The 12,465-nt window shown below is 57.4% G+C and overlaps 1 protein-coding gene across 10 annotated transcripts in view; it reads left to right on the top strand.

Annotated features, from left to right (window-relative positions):
* ARHGEF10L (Rho guanine nucleotide exchange factor 10 like) overlaps positions 1-12,465 on the top strand; it is a 144,190-nt gene that overhangs the window by 86,274 nt on the left and 45,451 nt on the right. For all 10 annotated transcript variants that reach the window (XM_078073740.1, XM_078073739.1, XM_078073745.1 and 7 more), the window contains 4 exons: positions 773-888; positions 1,459-1,586; positions 3,013-3,113; positions 10,725-10,846. In XM_078073740.1, the coding sequence (XP_077929866.1) occupies positions 773-888; positions 1,459-1,586; positions 3,013-3,113; positions 10,725-10,846 (467 nt within the window). The remainder of the gene's footprint in view (positions 1-772; positions 889-1,458; positions 1,587-3,012; positions 3,114-10,724; positions 10,847-12,465) is intronic.

The following is a 12,465-nucleotide window of genomic DNA, read 5'->3' as shown; positions in this document are numbered from 1 at the left end:
TCCCCCAGGGTTCCATAAGACCCCAGCTCGAGAGACCTTGGCCTAGAGAATACAGCCCAAATTCCCTAGCACGGCATTCAAGGACTTTCCCTCCTGGCCTGCTGCTCCTTCCTGCTCTGTCTCTTGCTGCTCGTCTCCCATGCCCCCAGTGCTACATTTGTATCATCCCCAGAGATCCGGGCACCCTCACTGTGCCCTTGCCCTGGTATCTTTCTCCCTAGTGCCTTTCATCTGTTGTGGTTCTTAATTGACTGATGCCCCTGTCTCCCCCATCCAGGTCATAAGCTCTGTAAGAACAGGGATCCTTTCTGTCTTGTTTACAGCTATCTCTCCAACACCTGGAATAGAACCTGGCACGCAGTAGGTCCTCAGTACATCTGTGAACACCTTGCTGTTCGTGGGCTTCCTCAAGCCACAGTGCTTTGCATATGCTGTTCTCCTTTATGGCAGCAAGCCCACCACACGCCTGGCCCTGTGAAGGTTCCTCACTTCTTGCAGGCACAGTTGGTTCTTAGTCTTCTGGCCTCCTGTGACCCTTTGAGAGTGGCCTGGACCCCAGATGCTGGACTACCTGTGACTAGATCTGGGCCTCCTCCCCCCCCACCCCGACTAGTAACTCCACCAGGGCAAGAGCCTGGTAATGTCTCCTTCTGTGTCTGTAGTGCCGTATCTCCAGGGCGACAGGTCTTCTTTTATGCAGTAAATGGATGCTTGGGTCCTCGTTAGCCCCTCCTCCACCCCTGAAGTTGAGTTGGGTTTCTTCTCTGCCCAGATAAGGTGTATTTCGGCCCCCCGCGCCTCTTCCAGGAGCTGCAGGACCTGCAGAAAGATCTGGCTGTGGTCGAGCAGATAACCTTCCTCATCAGCACGCTGCACGGCACCTACCAGGTACCCAGCCCTGGCCCCACTTTGTTGGGCTCTGGGCTCCTCCCTCGGGCAATGCGCAGATCAGCAGGCGGAGTGGGAGAGGGCTCCTGTCTTAGCCCAGGCCCCAGGCGTGCTCCTGGCTCCTGAGTCCCACAGGCAGGAGGAGAGCTAGAACTCCCCACTGCTCCCTAGATGTCTGGTATGCGGCCTCTGGTTCGGGGGTGAAGCTCTGATTTGGGTTAAGTGGGGTCTGGCTGTGTGGTGATTGTTTTGTTCTCTGCACACTGACCAGTCAGTCTCGCAGCCCCTTCCTGGACCTCACCCCAAAGCTGGAGAGGATGCTGGCTGGGAGGTTGTCCCTCTCACAGGAGGGGTACCAGCTGGGGTCTGAACGAGGGCTGGGAAGCCTGCTGGGGGCCTGCGGCCCAGGGAGCCGGCCGCCTGCTGTGGCTGAGCCAGGGGTCCCTGCTGAGCTCCTGGACCTCCCCAGCTCCTCTCCTCCCAGGGCCCCCCCGGATGCTCGAGGATCCTGTGTGGCTCTGGGGGAGCCAGCAGGCCGGGTGGTGATCTCACTGGCCTCCTCAACCCTAGAACCTAAACATGACCGTGGCTCAAGACTGGTGCCTGGCCCTGCAGAGGCTAATGCGGGTAAAGGAGGAGGAGATCCACTCGGCCAACAAGTGTCGTCTCAGGCTCCTGCTTCCTGGAAAACCTGACAAGTGAGATGGGGAGTGGCCACCGCTGATGGGTGGTGGGGGGACGTGGAGAGAGGGCACCGGGAGCGGACCCATTCATCAGTGTGGTCATGGGCGTGGGTGTATACACACTGCGGGCCCTGCCCAGCACAGCTCATTAGCCATTGAATGAATGAATGAATGAGTGAGTGACTGGTTCATACTTGGCTTAAGCCTATCCTCTGTTAGGAGATGCTCTGCTGTTGGTTGGTTCCATTTGTGCTGTGACCTTTTCCCTCACTCCAGACGGTGCAGAGCCCTGGGACCAGGCCTTGGGTCTCCTCATGGACCCAGCCTCCCCCCAGCATGGCCCCTACCCCCAAATGCCCACCCTGGCACTTGTGCTCCATTGTAGACCCTCAGCTGATGTTTGTGGAATTGATGACAGGTCTAGCAGAGATAGGGAAGGCTAGCTGTCTGAGCCCCAGTTTACACATGAGGGCGGTGAGGCTCCAGGGGTTGTTGGATAGTGCCCCCCCCCCCCCCCCCCCCGCCACGGAGTAGGTTCTGGGCTCTGACCTGAGGCCTAGGCTGGTGCAGTGCGGTGGCTCACTGCCCAGGTTTGACCTCAAGGATGGGGGGACGGTGGGGGGCAGAGTGTTACAGGCACCCTGGCTTCAGGGCCGGGAAGATCGGAGCACTGGTGTTTGAGGCAGGGCCCTGAGCCCAGGAGCCCAAGACACAAGGCTCCAGGCTGGAGTCTCAGAGGCAGAGAGGCAGGGCTCTGAGCTGGAATCCCAACCCGCCAATGTGCCATTCCCCTGCTGAGGGGGCCTCACACAGCCCCTTCCCGCCCCTGCACCCCTTTCTCCCTTGGGAGAGTTAGTGACACTGGCCCTGCCCGCCCCCTGGGATGGCCCCCCTCCCCCCCGCCCGGTGGAAAACAGACCCCAGAGGACCCTGAGGGGCCCCGCTGCTCCAAGGTGAGAGGACAATAGTGTGACAACAGTGACCTCTAGCTGCCCAAGCCTGTCACAAGCCCATTCACTCATGTGTCCATTCTGCAAGCCTTTGCTGAGCAGCTGTACTGTGCCAGGTGCTGGGAGCAGGCCCGCGGGAGCCCGTTCCTCCCCGCAGACGCGCCCGGTCGGATGTGTACGTGTGTCTGGCGAGGCCCGTGGAAAGCTGACCGGGGAGCCCTGGCCTCTCGAGTCGCTAGGCACCAAGCCCAGGGGCCGGGGGCTGGGCTGGGGAGCGTGGCCTGGTGGCTTTAGGGAGGGACCTCCATTCTGGGGTCACGGTGGGTGGAGGGACTCTTCCCCCAGGGGATGGGGGCTTTGGGGGGGCCACCAGGCTTTCTGGCCCCGCTTTGATGCTCTGAGCTGAGCTGGCACCATGGCCAGTGCCCGTGGTTGAGGGAAGAGCCAGGAGCTTGTTCTGGGCGCTCACGCTCCTCGCCCTCTCGCCGCAGGTCCGGCCGCCCCATCAGCTTCATGGTGGTCTTCATCACTCCCAACCCCCTGAGCAAGATCTCCTGGGTCAACCGGTTGCACTTGGCCAAGATCGGACTCCGTGAGTAAAGCCCTGGGGAGAGTACCTCAGGGGACAGGGGTGCGGAGCAGGGAGGCTTGGGGTGTGCATGTGTGGATGCGTGGGGCAGGGGGGCTTCTGAGTTGGAGGTAGGCGGTGCCGTGGAGGAACACGGGAGCCAGGGTTCTGAGTCCTGAGGCTCTGCCTCGTAACCCTGGACAAGTCACTGCCCTTGTCTGAGCCTCAGTTTCCCCGTCTGTAAAGTGATGGCAGTTGACGATGTCAATGAGTGGTTGTCAGGGCCCTGGGGGAGGGTGGTGAGGGCGTGGCTGCTGAGGGGCTTTCTTTCAGTGGGATGGAAATGTTCTAAACGTAGGTAGTGCCGAATATGCTAGAAACCTTGACGGGAATACTTTAAAAGGGCGGGTTTTACGGTAACCGAATTCTTTCTCAATCAAGCTGTTACCAAAAGAAAAAAAACAAAACAATGCAGGTTAGAGTAAACGGATTCTCAACCAGGGCCTCTTTTTTTGTCTCATGCACCCCATAATGATCATATAGATAAATAAGACAATGTTTACAGAGCGCGACCTACGTGGCAGACGTTTTTCTGAGCATTTTACACACGTCTTTTTCTTTTCACACTGATGATAATTCTGAGAGGTAGGTTCTGTTGTGAACCCCCTTTTACAATGGAGGGCTCCGAGGCCCAGAGAGGTGCAGTGACTTGCCTGAGCTCACACAGCAGGAAGGGGCAGAGCTGGTGCTCAGACCCTGGGCAGTCAGCCCCAGAGCGCACTCTGGACCCGCTGTCCCTCTGCTTCCCCACATTGGGAGAGTTTCTGTCTGCAAACCACGTTCGTTAAGTTGTAATGATTTTATTTGTACTTGCCCATCAGAGCTACCATTTTCTGTGATGTACTAGAAGTCCCATTTGCTGCTTCTGGCCCATAGCAGGGACATTTTTCGTTTGTTTCATTATTGTTGTTTTTAGTGTGATCTTATAGGTTTTGAGACATTTCTGGAAAGAAGTCAGGACCTTTGACACTGGCTTTCATCAATTAAAAAAATAATTATGGAACGAGTTACTGTGATTTTGGGCATGGGGAAAAGGGCAATGACAAAAACCGAAAGATCCCTGCTCTCGAAGCTATGATTTATGGGGGGCAGATAGACATTACATGAAGAACCAATCAACAGGGAGAGGTGGTGCCATTTAGGGGACAGAGATGGGTGACGTGACTGTCACCGAGCCTGGGGGTCAGGACTGCCGTCAGGGAGGGCCTCTGGGAAGTGACATCTGAAGCTAACAGAGATCTGGGCAAAGCAGTCTAGGCTTCGGAAGAGCAAGTGCAAAGGTCCTGCGGTGGCCAGAGCTGATGAATCGTGGGGAGAGAAGTAGGCAGGGGGAAGGTTGGGCAGCTTTTCCAGAAAGCCAGGGCGAGATGTATGGAACTCATTCTGAGCATGATGGGCAACTCCTTGTAGCAGTGAGAGCTGGGCAGCATCCTGATCTGGTTTCCACTTGAGTGGATGGCTCTGTCCACTGTGCCGAGAGGGCATGGGGAGGTGGGAGGAAATGGGGAGGAGGTGGTAGCTTTGGGGAAGCCAGGGTCAGAGGCCTTGATCTGGTGCTGACGTGGCACAAGCCTCTGCTGGATGTTTCCAGGCGACCAGGAGAGCTGCAGAGGGAGGAGAGAGGATTTTAAGCGGAGATGGCCCCAGCCTTGGCAGCCAACCGCGGGAATTCTAGCCCCAGGGAAGGCTGACATGGCTCTGGGCTGGCCTGCGGAGCAGTCCAGTCTTGGGCACGCCTGAGCCGATTGTACACCTGCTCTAAAAGGCCCGTCAGTCTCTGGTTGGAGGCCCAGCTGCTCTGCCGAGTGGGGCGTGGCGCTGGAGGGAGAGGGGCCGATGGGTGTGAGCCTCTCCTCTCTCGGCTGCCGGGGACGCGCTCAGCTGATTTGTCTCCAGTGACTTCGCTGAAGTGAAAGTTTTTTTTTTAAGATTTATTTATTTATTTATTTGACAGCGAGAGACACAGCGAGAGAGGGAACACAAGCAGGGGGAGTGGGAGAGGGAGAAGCAGGCTTCCCGCAGAGCAGGGAGCCCGATGCGGGGCTCGATCCCAGTACCCTGGGATCATGACCTGAGCCGAAGGCAGATGCTTAACTGACTGAGCCACCCAGGCGCCCCGCAGCAAAAGTTTTTAATGGAAGGAGAGTCATTGGAAATCTTATTTGAATGCCTGGGTTCCCCTGGGGCTTGAGTAATTTGTTCCTTTTATTTTGCCAGGTTTTTTTTTTTTTTTTTTTTAATCTGCAGTGCTTGGTCGGGTGGGGTGGGGAATAATACGAGCCTGTTAGTAATAGAATATGTTAAAAACATTTATTCACAAAGGATGTGATTCCTTTCTTTCTTTTTTTTTTTTTTTTGTATTTCTGTTTTGCTGACTACCACGTACGGAGATCATAATCCACTAAACATTGAAGAAAGAGAGAGCTGGACTGGGGGGTGCCTGGGATCCGGAATGGGGGGGTCAGTTCTGCCCCTAGGGAGGAAAGGGCAGGGTGCCCTGGGGAATCTGGGGACCTGCTTCACATCCCAGCGGGGCCCCTACTGTGCCATGTGGTCTGGGGAAAGGCCTCTGGGAGGTGAGTCGGACTAGAGCTCCAGTGGTCCTCTCCCCTCTTACATTTTGGGATCTTAGGGCCTAATAAAATGGATCCGGGCTGCCTGGGGTCAGTTTCCGGCTCTGTCCCTTCCCAGCTCTGTGATCTCCGGCAAATGATTTAACCTTTAGATGCCTTTCTCTATCGGAAAGTGGGGATAATGCCAGTGCCCCCATCACAGGGCTCTTGTTAACATGTGGGGAGACAGTGTGGTAGGCTCCTGGGATGGCCAGTGCCTGGCCTGTGGGAGAAGCTCCTAGGACAAGGGGGTGCCTGCTCTCACTGATGGGTACGTGACTGGTCTAAGGTCGCACACGATTCAGTGCAGAACAGGGACGGGCCGGGCCACCCTCCCACCCCTCTGCCAATTAGTCTCCTATTCATAAAGGCTCCAGGGAAGGGTTGCAGATGGAAGGCCCCAGAGAAGGAAGAGGCATGATTGTGGGCTTCCAGTGCTCCCTGCCTGTGTCCCTTCACCTGAAGCTCTTCAAGTGCTGCGTTCGTGGCTCTTACAGCCCCTGGGTCCCTGGAGCCTCTCCCACTGCACCCCTCCTTATTCCCACCTTCCCAAGGACCTGGGCCAGGCAGGCTGCGGGCTGGTCCCAAGCTCACAGGGACACATCCTCACAGGGTGCGACCCGGGGGGCCCTCCCTTGCTAGCTCGGACGGCTAGTTGTCCAGCCCTCATTCCTCACAGTGTCCCCCTTGCTTCCCCTGACGACGATCCAGTGACGGATCCTGAGTGTGGCCCTGAGCACGCCCCAGCTGTCCTTTCCACTGACTCTCAACCAGTGCAGACATGGGCGCTGAGACCTGCCCAGGCCCTCAGGCTGCAGCAGTGGGTCTGCCCTTGGGAGCAGTGTTACCCCAGCTGGGTGACCCTGGCCATTTGCTTGGCCTCCCTGGGCACCGGTGTCTCTCTCTCTCTCTGCGAGCCGGTGTTTGGAAAAGGAGGGTGCCCATGTCCCGCCAGCCCCCACGTCTTTGGCCGTGGCCAGCGGCATCTCCGTGGCGCTGGAGGTGTAAGAGGGCCTTTGAGGGCAGCCTCGGATTTGGAACGTAGAGAAGGGCGGTCTGGGCTGCCACCCCGGAGTGTCGCCCATAGCGGTGGCAGGAAAAGCACAGCACTGGGACTGAGCGTGGGAGGACTTCGGGAGGCAGGTTGGGATCGAGGGGCAGGGCAGGGCCAGCGGCTCAGCCTGGTGCAGGTGGGGTGGCCGCCCTCAAGCCTGCGGTTAGGCAGACTCCTCACCTCCAGGACAGTGATCTATTTCTTGAGGGCCTGGCATATACTAGGCGTTGAATCTTTTTTCCCTCCAGCGCTCACAGTGACCCTTGAATGGTTGGAATAATTTCCCCCATTTTCCGGAGGAGGCAGCAGACTCAGAGAGGTTCGGTTTCTGGCTCTGTGTCACACAGTGAGGGAGCCAGAGGCTGAGTTGGGATCAGCTGGGGCCCAGCTGCCACAGTCAGCCTCCTGCCGCGGGCAGGGTGGCTCTGGGGGCGCGGAGGTGGGGGGAGCAGAAGGGGCCGTGGCCTCCAGCCCCGGAGCCTCCCCCGCCACCCCACGGGGTGCTCCTGTGTTCAGTGGGTGCTGGCAAACAGAGCTGGGCGCTAAATAAGCCCCCACTTAATGTCAATTGGAAATCTCGGCTCTGCCGACGGTGCCAGTTCTTAATGTCACTTATCCCAAGCGGGCTTTCAATTTTCAACTGCAACAGCCTTCTAATTTGGTCTCAGCCGCCCTGGTTTTGTGACAGGAACAATGGCAGTGGCAGATGGGGAGCTACAACTCCATTTTCCTTTAACGTTCCCCGATCGCAGGCAGGGAAGGCACCATCTGGAAGGAGAAGGTCAGATCATTAAAAAATATATATCGTAATAAATTGCCAGGACTTGATGGGCTGTGGGTGTGGGGGGAAGGAGAGGAGAGGAGCTCGGGCGGCGTGGTGATGGGGGGGCTTTATGTTCACGGGCCGAGCTCCAGGAAGGAGGTGGCGCCCCACGGGGGCAGTTGCGTTTGAGCCGTCTGTTGGGCTCTCGGTGGTCTCCTTGAGAGCAGGGCAGACTCAAGTCCCACCCATCCGTATTCACCGTCCAAGGGCTTGTCCAAGAGGCAGCGCAGCGTCGTGATGTCCGCACCTGCCCGGGGAAGGGTGCTGCCCTGCAGGGTGGGCTGTCTGGGCTGTCAGCCCGCGATCGGTGTGTTCTCCGCCTCCTGGGCCCAGCCTTGGATGTCCCCCTCGCCTCCGGTTCTCTGGGTAGGAGAGGGATGCCAACACCCACCCCTCCTGGTGGCCCTGAGGATGAAATGAGGCCTCACGGGGGACAGAGCTTTGTAAACTGTGAGGTGTGGTGCACGTGCGCATTCCGTTATGATGGTGCTTGTCCTGTGCTGTAGCTGCCCTTTCCGCGACGGCCTCGCCTCCTTGGTGAGCTGTCCTTTCCTGGGATGCTGCCTCCAGGACCCGGTGGGGTGGAGGGCCCGACGCTGGGGGGTGAGCTCACTGTGCAGCTGCTGGACTGCTGGTGGGGTGGGTGCCCTGGGCGCGCGGGCCGGAGCTTCTGCCGAAGCAGGTGGTTCACGTCATAGTGCCTGCCGTTTTGCAGATGTCTTTCACTTCTCAGAGAGCATCCTCCCGTGCCACCTCGTCCCAGCTCCTCGTGCCACCACCGGCACCGGGAGGCCGCCTCCTCTGGTGGCAGTGGCATTGTTAAAGGCCACGTTATTGAGGTTTGATTGACATTCCTCATACAGAACACAGGCGAGGTTGGGGAGCCTGTGGGCACACACGCACACAGACCAACATGCACACGCACACTCACACACGCACGCACAGGCACACTCGTGCACACACACAGGAAAAAGAGCCAAGCCAATAAAGGAGCCAGAAACTGTGTTCAGGGTCATGACAGACCAACAGGGGCTGAGACAGAAAGCGATGGAGGGGCGCGGGTGGGTGGTGGTCAGTTGAGGCCGCTCCCAGGAGGTGGACAAATAACCTAAGCCTGGGGGAGGAGAGGAGCCAGCCCCGGAGGTGGGGAGGACAGCACTCCAGGCAGAGGGAACGTCCTGGGCTCGTTCGTGTAAGTGGCTGAGGAAAGCCTAGTGCAGTGGAGCCTGGGACCGAGGGATGAGGCTGGGAGGGAAGGATCATCTTCACTGTCCTGGAAAAGTCTGGATTTGATTCCACGTGGATGGGACTCGAAGGACGTGGGAATGGCGACGTCCAGTGGAAGTGTAGCGGGATGGCTCTGGCTGTCGTGGGGGGCAGTGGTTAGCATGGGAAACCGGTCTGGAGGCCCCTTGTGACTGGTGAGCCCCCTCGGATGGAGCTGACCCTTGCTCGGCTGGGCCAGCTTGGGCCCGAGTCCCTGCTTCCTCCTGGCCACTGAGTAGCCACGTGAGGGGTGGGAAGGCTGTCATCATGCCTCTTCTGTGGAAGACGTCTCCTCCCATCCCTGAAGCTCCAGCTGCCCTTGAGGTTGATGTCATTGCATTGAGTGACCCCTCTTGCCCAGGGAGCCCCATGCCATCCTCTGGCTCTCCCTCTCCGGGGCAGAGCTACCTCCTGGTTGTCCAGAGTCAGTCATGCCCCTCAGTCGGCGGGGGGGGCTGGTTGCCAGGAGACAGCATTGGAGTCCGGCAGACCCAGGTCCTCATCTGGACTCTGCCACCAGCCATGCACATGACCTAGTCAATTACATCATCCTCGAGTGTCGGTCTCATTCCATAAAGGGAAAATCGTGATTCTCACTGAGCTTGGTTACTGTGAAAACGAGAACCCGGGACACCTGTAGGACCTGACATGTGCCTGTGCGTGGACACACAGTGGGTGTCTTCACCATGCCCTGCCCTGGCTGTCGGGGTTCCTAGAAGGTGGGCCCCATATGGAGCGCAGAGAAGGATGGGCTCTTGAACAGGGAGAATCCTCTGGGACGGATGGTAGTTTACCCGCTCACTCACACCCTCATGTCATTCATCTTTTCAACCCGTGCTTCCTGAGCACTCACCATGTGCAGGCAGTGGGCTTGGTGCCAGGGAGACCTCAGCAAACAAGACAGGTCAGGTCCTGCTGCCCTGAGCTTACGTTCTAGAGACGTATGCAGAGAGATGGTGAACAGGAGATAGACAAAGTGATTCTAGATTGTGGTGAAGGCTATGCGGGAAATAAGATGGGGTCTTTAGACTGGTTTCTGAGAGAGGGGGCCATCATAGCCAGGGTGGTCAGGGAGGACTTCTTGGAGGTGGTGGCATGTGAGGGAGCCCTGACCCATGTGAAGGAGACATTGCAGAGTGTGGTTTAGCAGATGCTCTTGAACACAGCAATGTCCAGATGTGAGTCCAGGGTCTGAGAACCTGCACTTCTCACAGGCCCCTGGGGCCTCAGTGTCCAGCTAGACTGGGAACGTGGAGGCAGATGACCACCTGGGTCTCAGTGGGTCTCAAAGGAAGCAGGAGAGAGTCATCCTCTTGACCATACCATCATCATCAGAGCCAGGTGAAGAGCAGCATGTTTGTGTCACTTTGTCTTCTGGCTTGTTTTTGGCCATTCCCCGCCCCCGCCACCCCAGAAGCACCTCTAGACCTCTAGGTTAAGGCAGCAGGGCCTGGACTGTGCTCAGCATCACAACATTTTTGAAACTCTTTCTCATCTACTGTTTCACTGGATCCTCATAACAACCTCAAGACAAAGGCGTTTTTATGCCCCTGTCTCATGGGTGAAGAAATCGAGCTTAGAGTTGGGGGAATTTGCAGAAGGCTGCTCAGTGAGAGGGTGGGTGAGCCAGGACTCAACTCTTAGGTTTCCCGACTCGCTGCCTTGGACGCATGGCCATGACCATGGAGCAAGGCCGGTTTTCATCTTGGCTGGACAGGCATCGGTCTGGGGGTGGCCCCCTGGGCTCGGCAGGGCTGCTCACTGCCCGCTTGGTCCTCGGATTCTGACCAGCTTCACCCGCCTCCTTCCTCTTGCTGTAGGGGAGGAGAACCAGCCGGGCTGGCTGTGTCCGGATGAGGACAAGAAGAGCAAAGCCCCATTCTGGTGCCCCATCCTGGCCTGCTGCATCCCTGCCTTCTCTTCCCGGGGCCTCAGCCTGCAGGTGAGTGGAATGGATCTTGCTGAGCCCACCACGAAGGTGGCTCGTGGGAGAACCAGGGTTTCCAGGTTGTGCCCACAGCGGGAGAGGGCCAGGGTACAGTCCCAGCTTCTCCACCTCTTACTGATGGAGTTGGTCAAGACGTTTTGGTGCTCTAGGAGTCAGCTTCCCCACCAAAAACACGGGGACAGATGCCTTTTGTGGGTCAAGTGAGCGGAAAATTCCGTGACTTAGAGCTAACAAGTAGCAGTGATCTCGTCAGCTGATGGCATGACTCCAGCTCATAAGAGAGGCCAGAATATGCCTGAGTAGCTCCGCCAGACTGTGGGTTGGCCCCTGTCTGATGCTGCCAGGCAGGAGCAGGCTCTGGCCCCGTGGCCATCATGCCTTCGTCTGTCAAGCACCTACTACATTCCCCCAGGGCTTTGCCACCACTCTCTTGTTTTGATATTTGTAAGAACCCCACAAATAGATGTTTCTAGATCTGTTTCCCAGGTTAGAAACTAAGGCTCAGACAGGTGACATGATTTTCTAAAAACACAGCCAGTAGTGATGGGTCCAGGAATTGGCACCTTGCTTCGCCCGATTCCACCACTAGCACACTCCCTCCGCTGTCACCTGTCCCTGATGTCCCGCCCGCGCTCACTGCTCCCTCTGGGGTCCTTACTGCCTATCCTCCTCCCTAAGAGAGGAGCTCATGTGAGCTCTGGGGAGGGGGAGGCACAGGCTTGGGACCTAGATACATAAGCCCTAAGAGACAAGCTGACTGGGCTGTAGATTGGGGCTCCAAACAGTGAAAAGTGCATACCCTTGAGATGTCAGTTCAGCCATGAGTTTGTTCATTTGTCTGTTCTGCGTATAATTTTTGAGCACCTACAATGTTGCCAGGCCCTGTGTGGGACACTGGGTGTATGGCGGTGACCAAACGTACAAGGTCCCCACACTCCTGCAGCTTTCAGTCTGGAGAGAGACAGCAATACCCCGGCAAACAAAAGGGAACGCAGAAGAGTGATTGTGTGTTATATTAGCTGGGATGGATACAGGGATGGGGCTCCATGGTTAGGGAGCCGAGAAGGCCTCTCAGAGGAGGTGGTGGACCTGAGTGGCAAGAAGGTTCTGACCCCTTGCGGGCCCAGGGGAGGAATATCCCAAACAGACGGCACAACACAGAGTCAGGAGCAGTCTGGGAAGCTGCAGCTCGGTGAGCTAGGAGGAGAGGCTGGGGATCAGGTCTGATGTGGGTGCACCGGTCCACGCCAGCTTGCTGGGCTAGTCGCCATTGGGTTTCATTCTCAGAGCAATGATACCCCAAGGATGGCTCCATGCAGGGGACCAGCACCCTCTGATGTACATTTTAGAAAGATCATCTGGTCCTTCCGGCTGAGGTGTGAGCGAGTGAACTGTGGCCCCAGAGAGAGCAAGACTGGGGACTGAGAGACCAACACAGTGCTCGGTGCAGGGGTCCCGCTGAGCGGTGGCAGGACTTGGTGTGGGTGGAAGCAGGGCCAGGCTGGGGTGAGGCGAGCTGGGCACTCACCTAATCCTAAGCATCACGATGAGTGAAATTTTAATGCAATACTTACAACATCAAATCAGCAAGTTGTGGGCTTGGTTTGGCTGCT

The sequence above is a fragment of the Halichoerus grypus genome, chromosome 5 (genome assembly GCF_964656455.1).
Source record: "Halichoerus grypus chromosome 5, mHalGry1.hap1.1, whole genome shotgun sequence".
NCBI lineage: Eukaryota > Metazoa > Chordata > Mammalia > Carnivora > Phocidae > Halichoerus > Halichoerus grypus.
The sequence above is the reverse complement of the archived record's forward strand: the minus strand, read 5'-3'. Positions and strand labels throughout refer to the sequence as shown.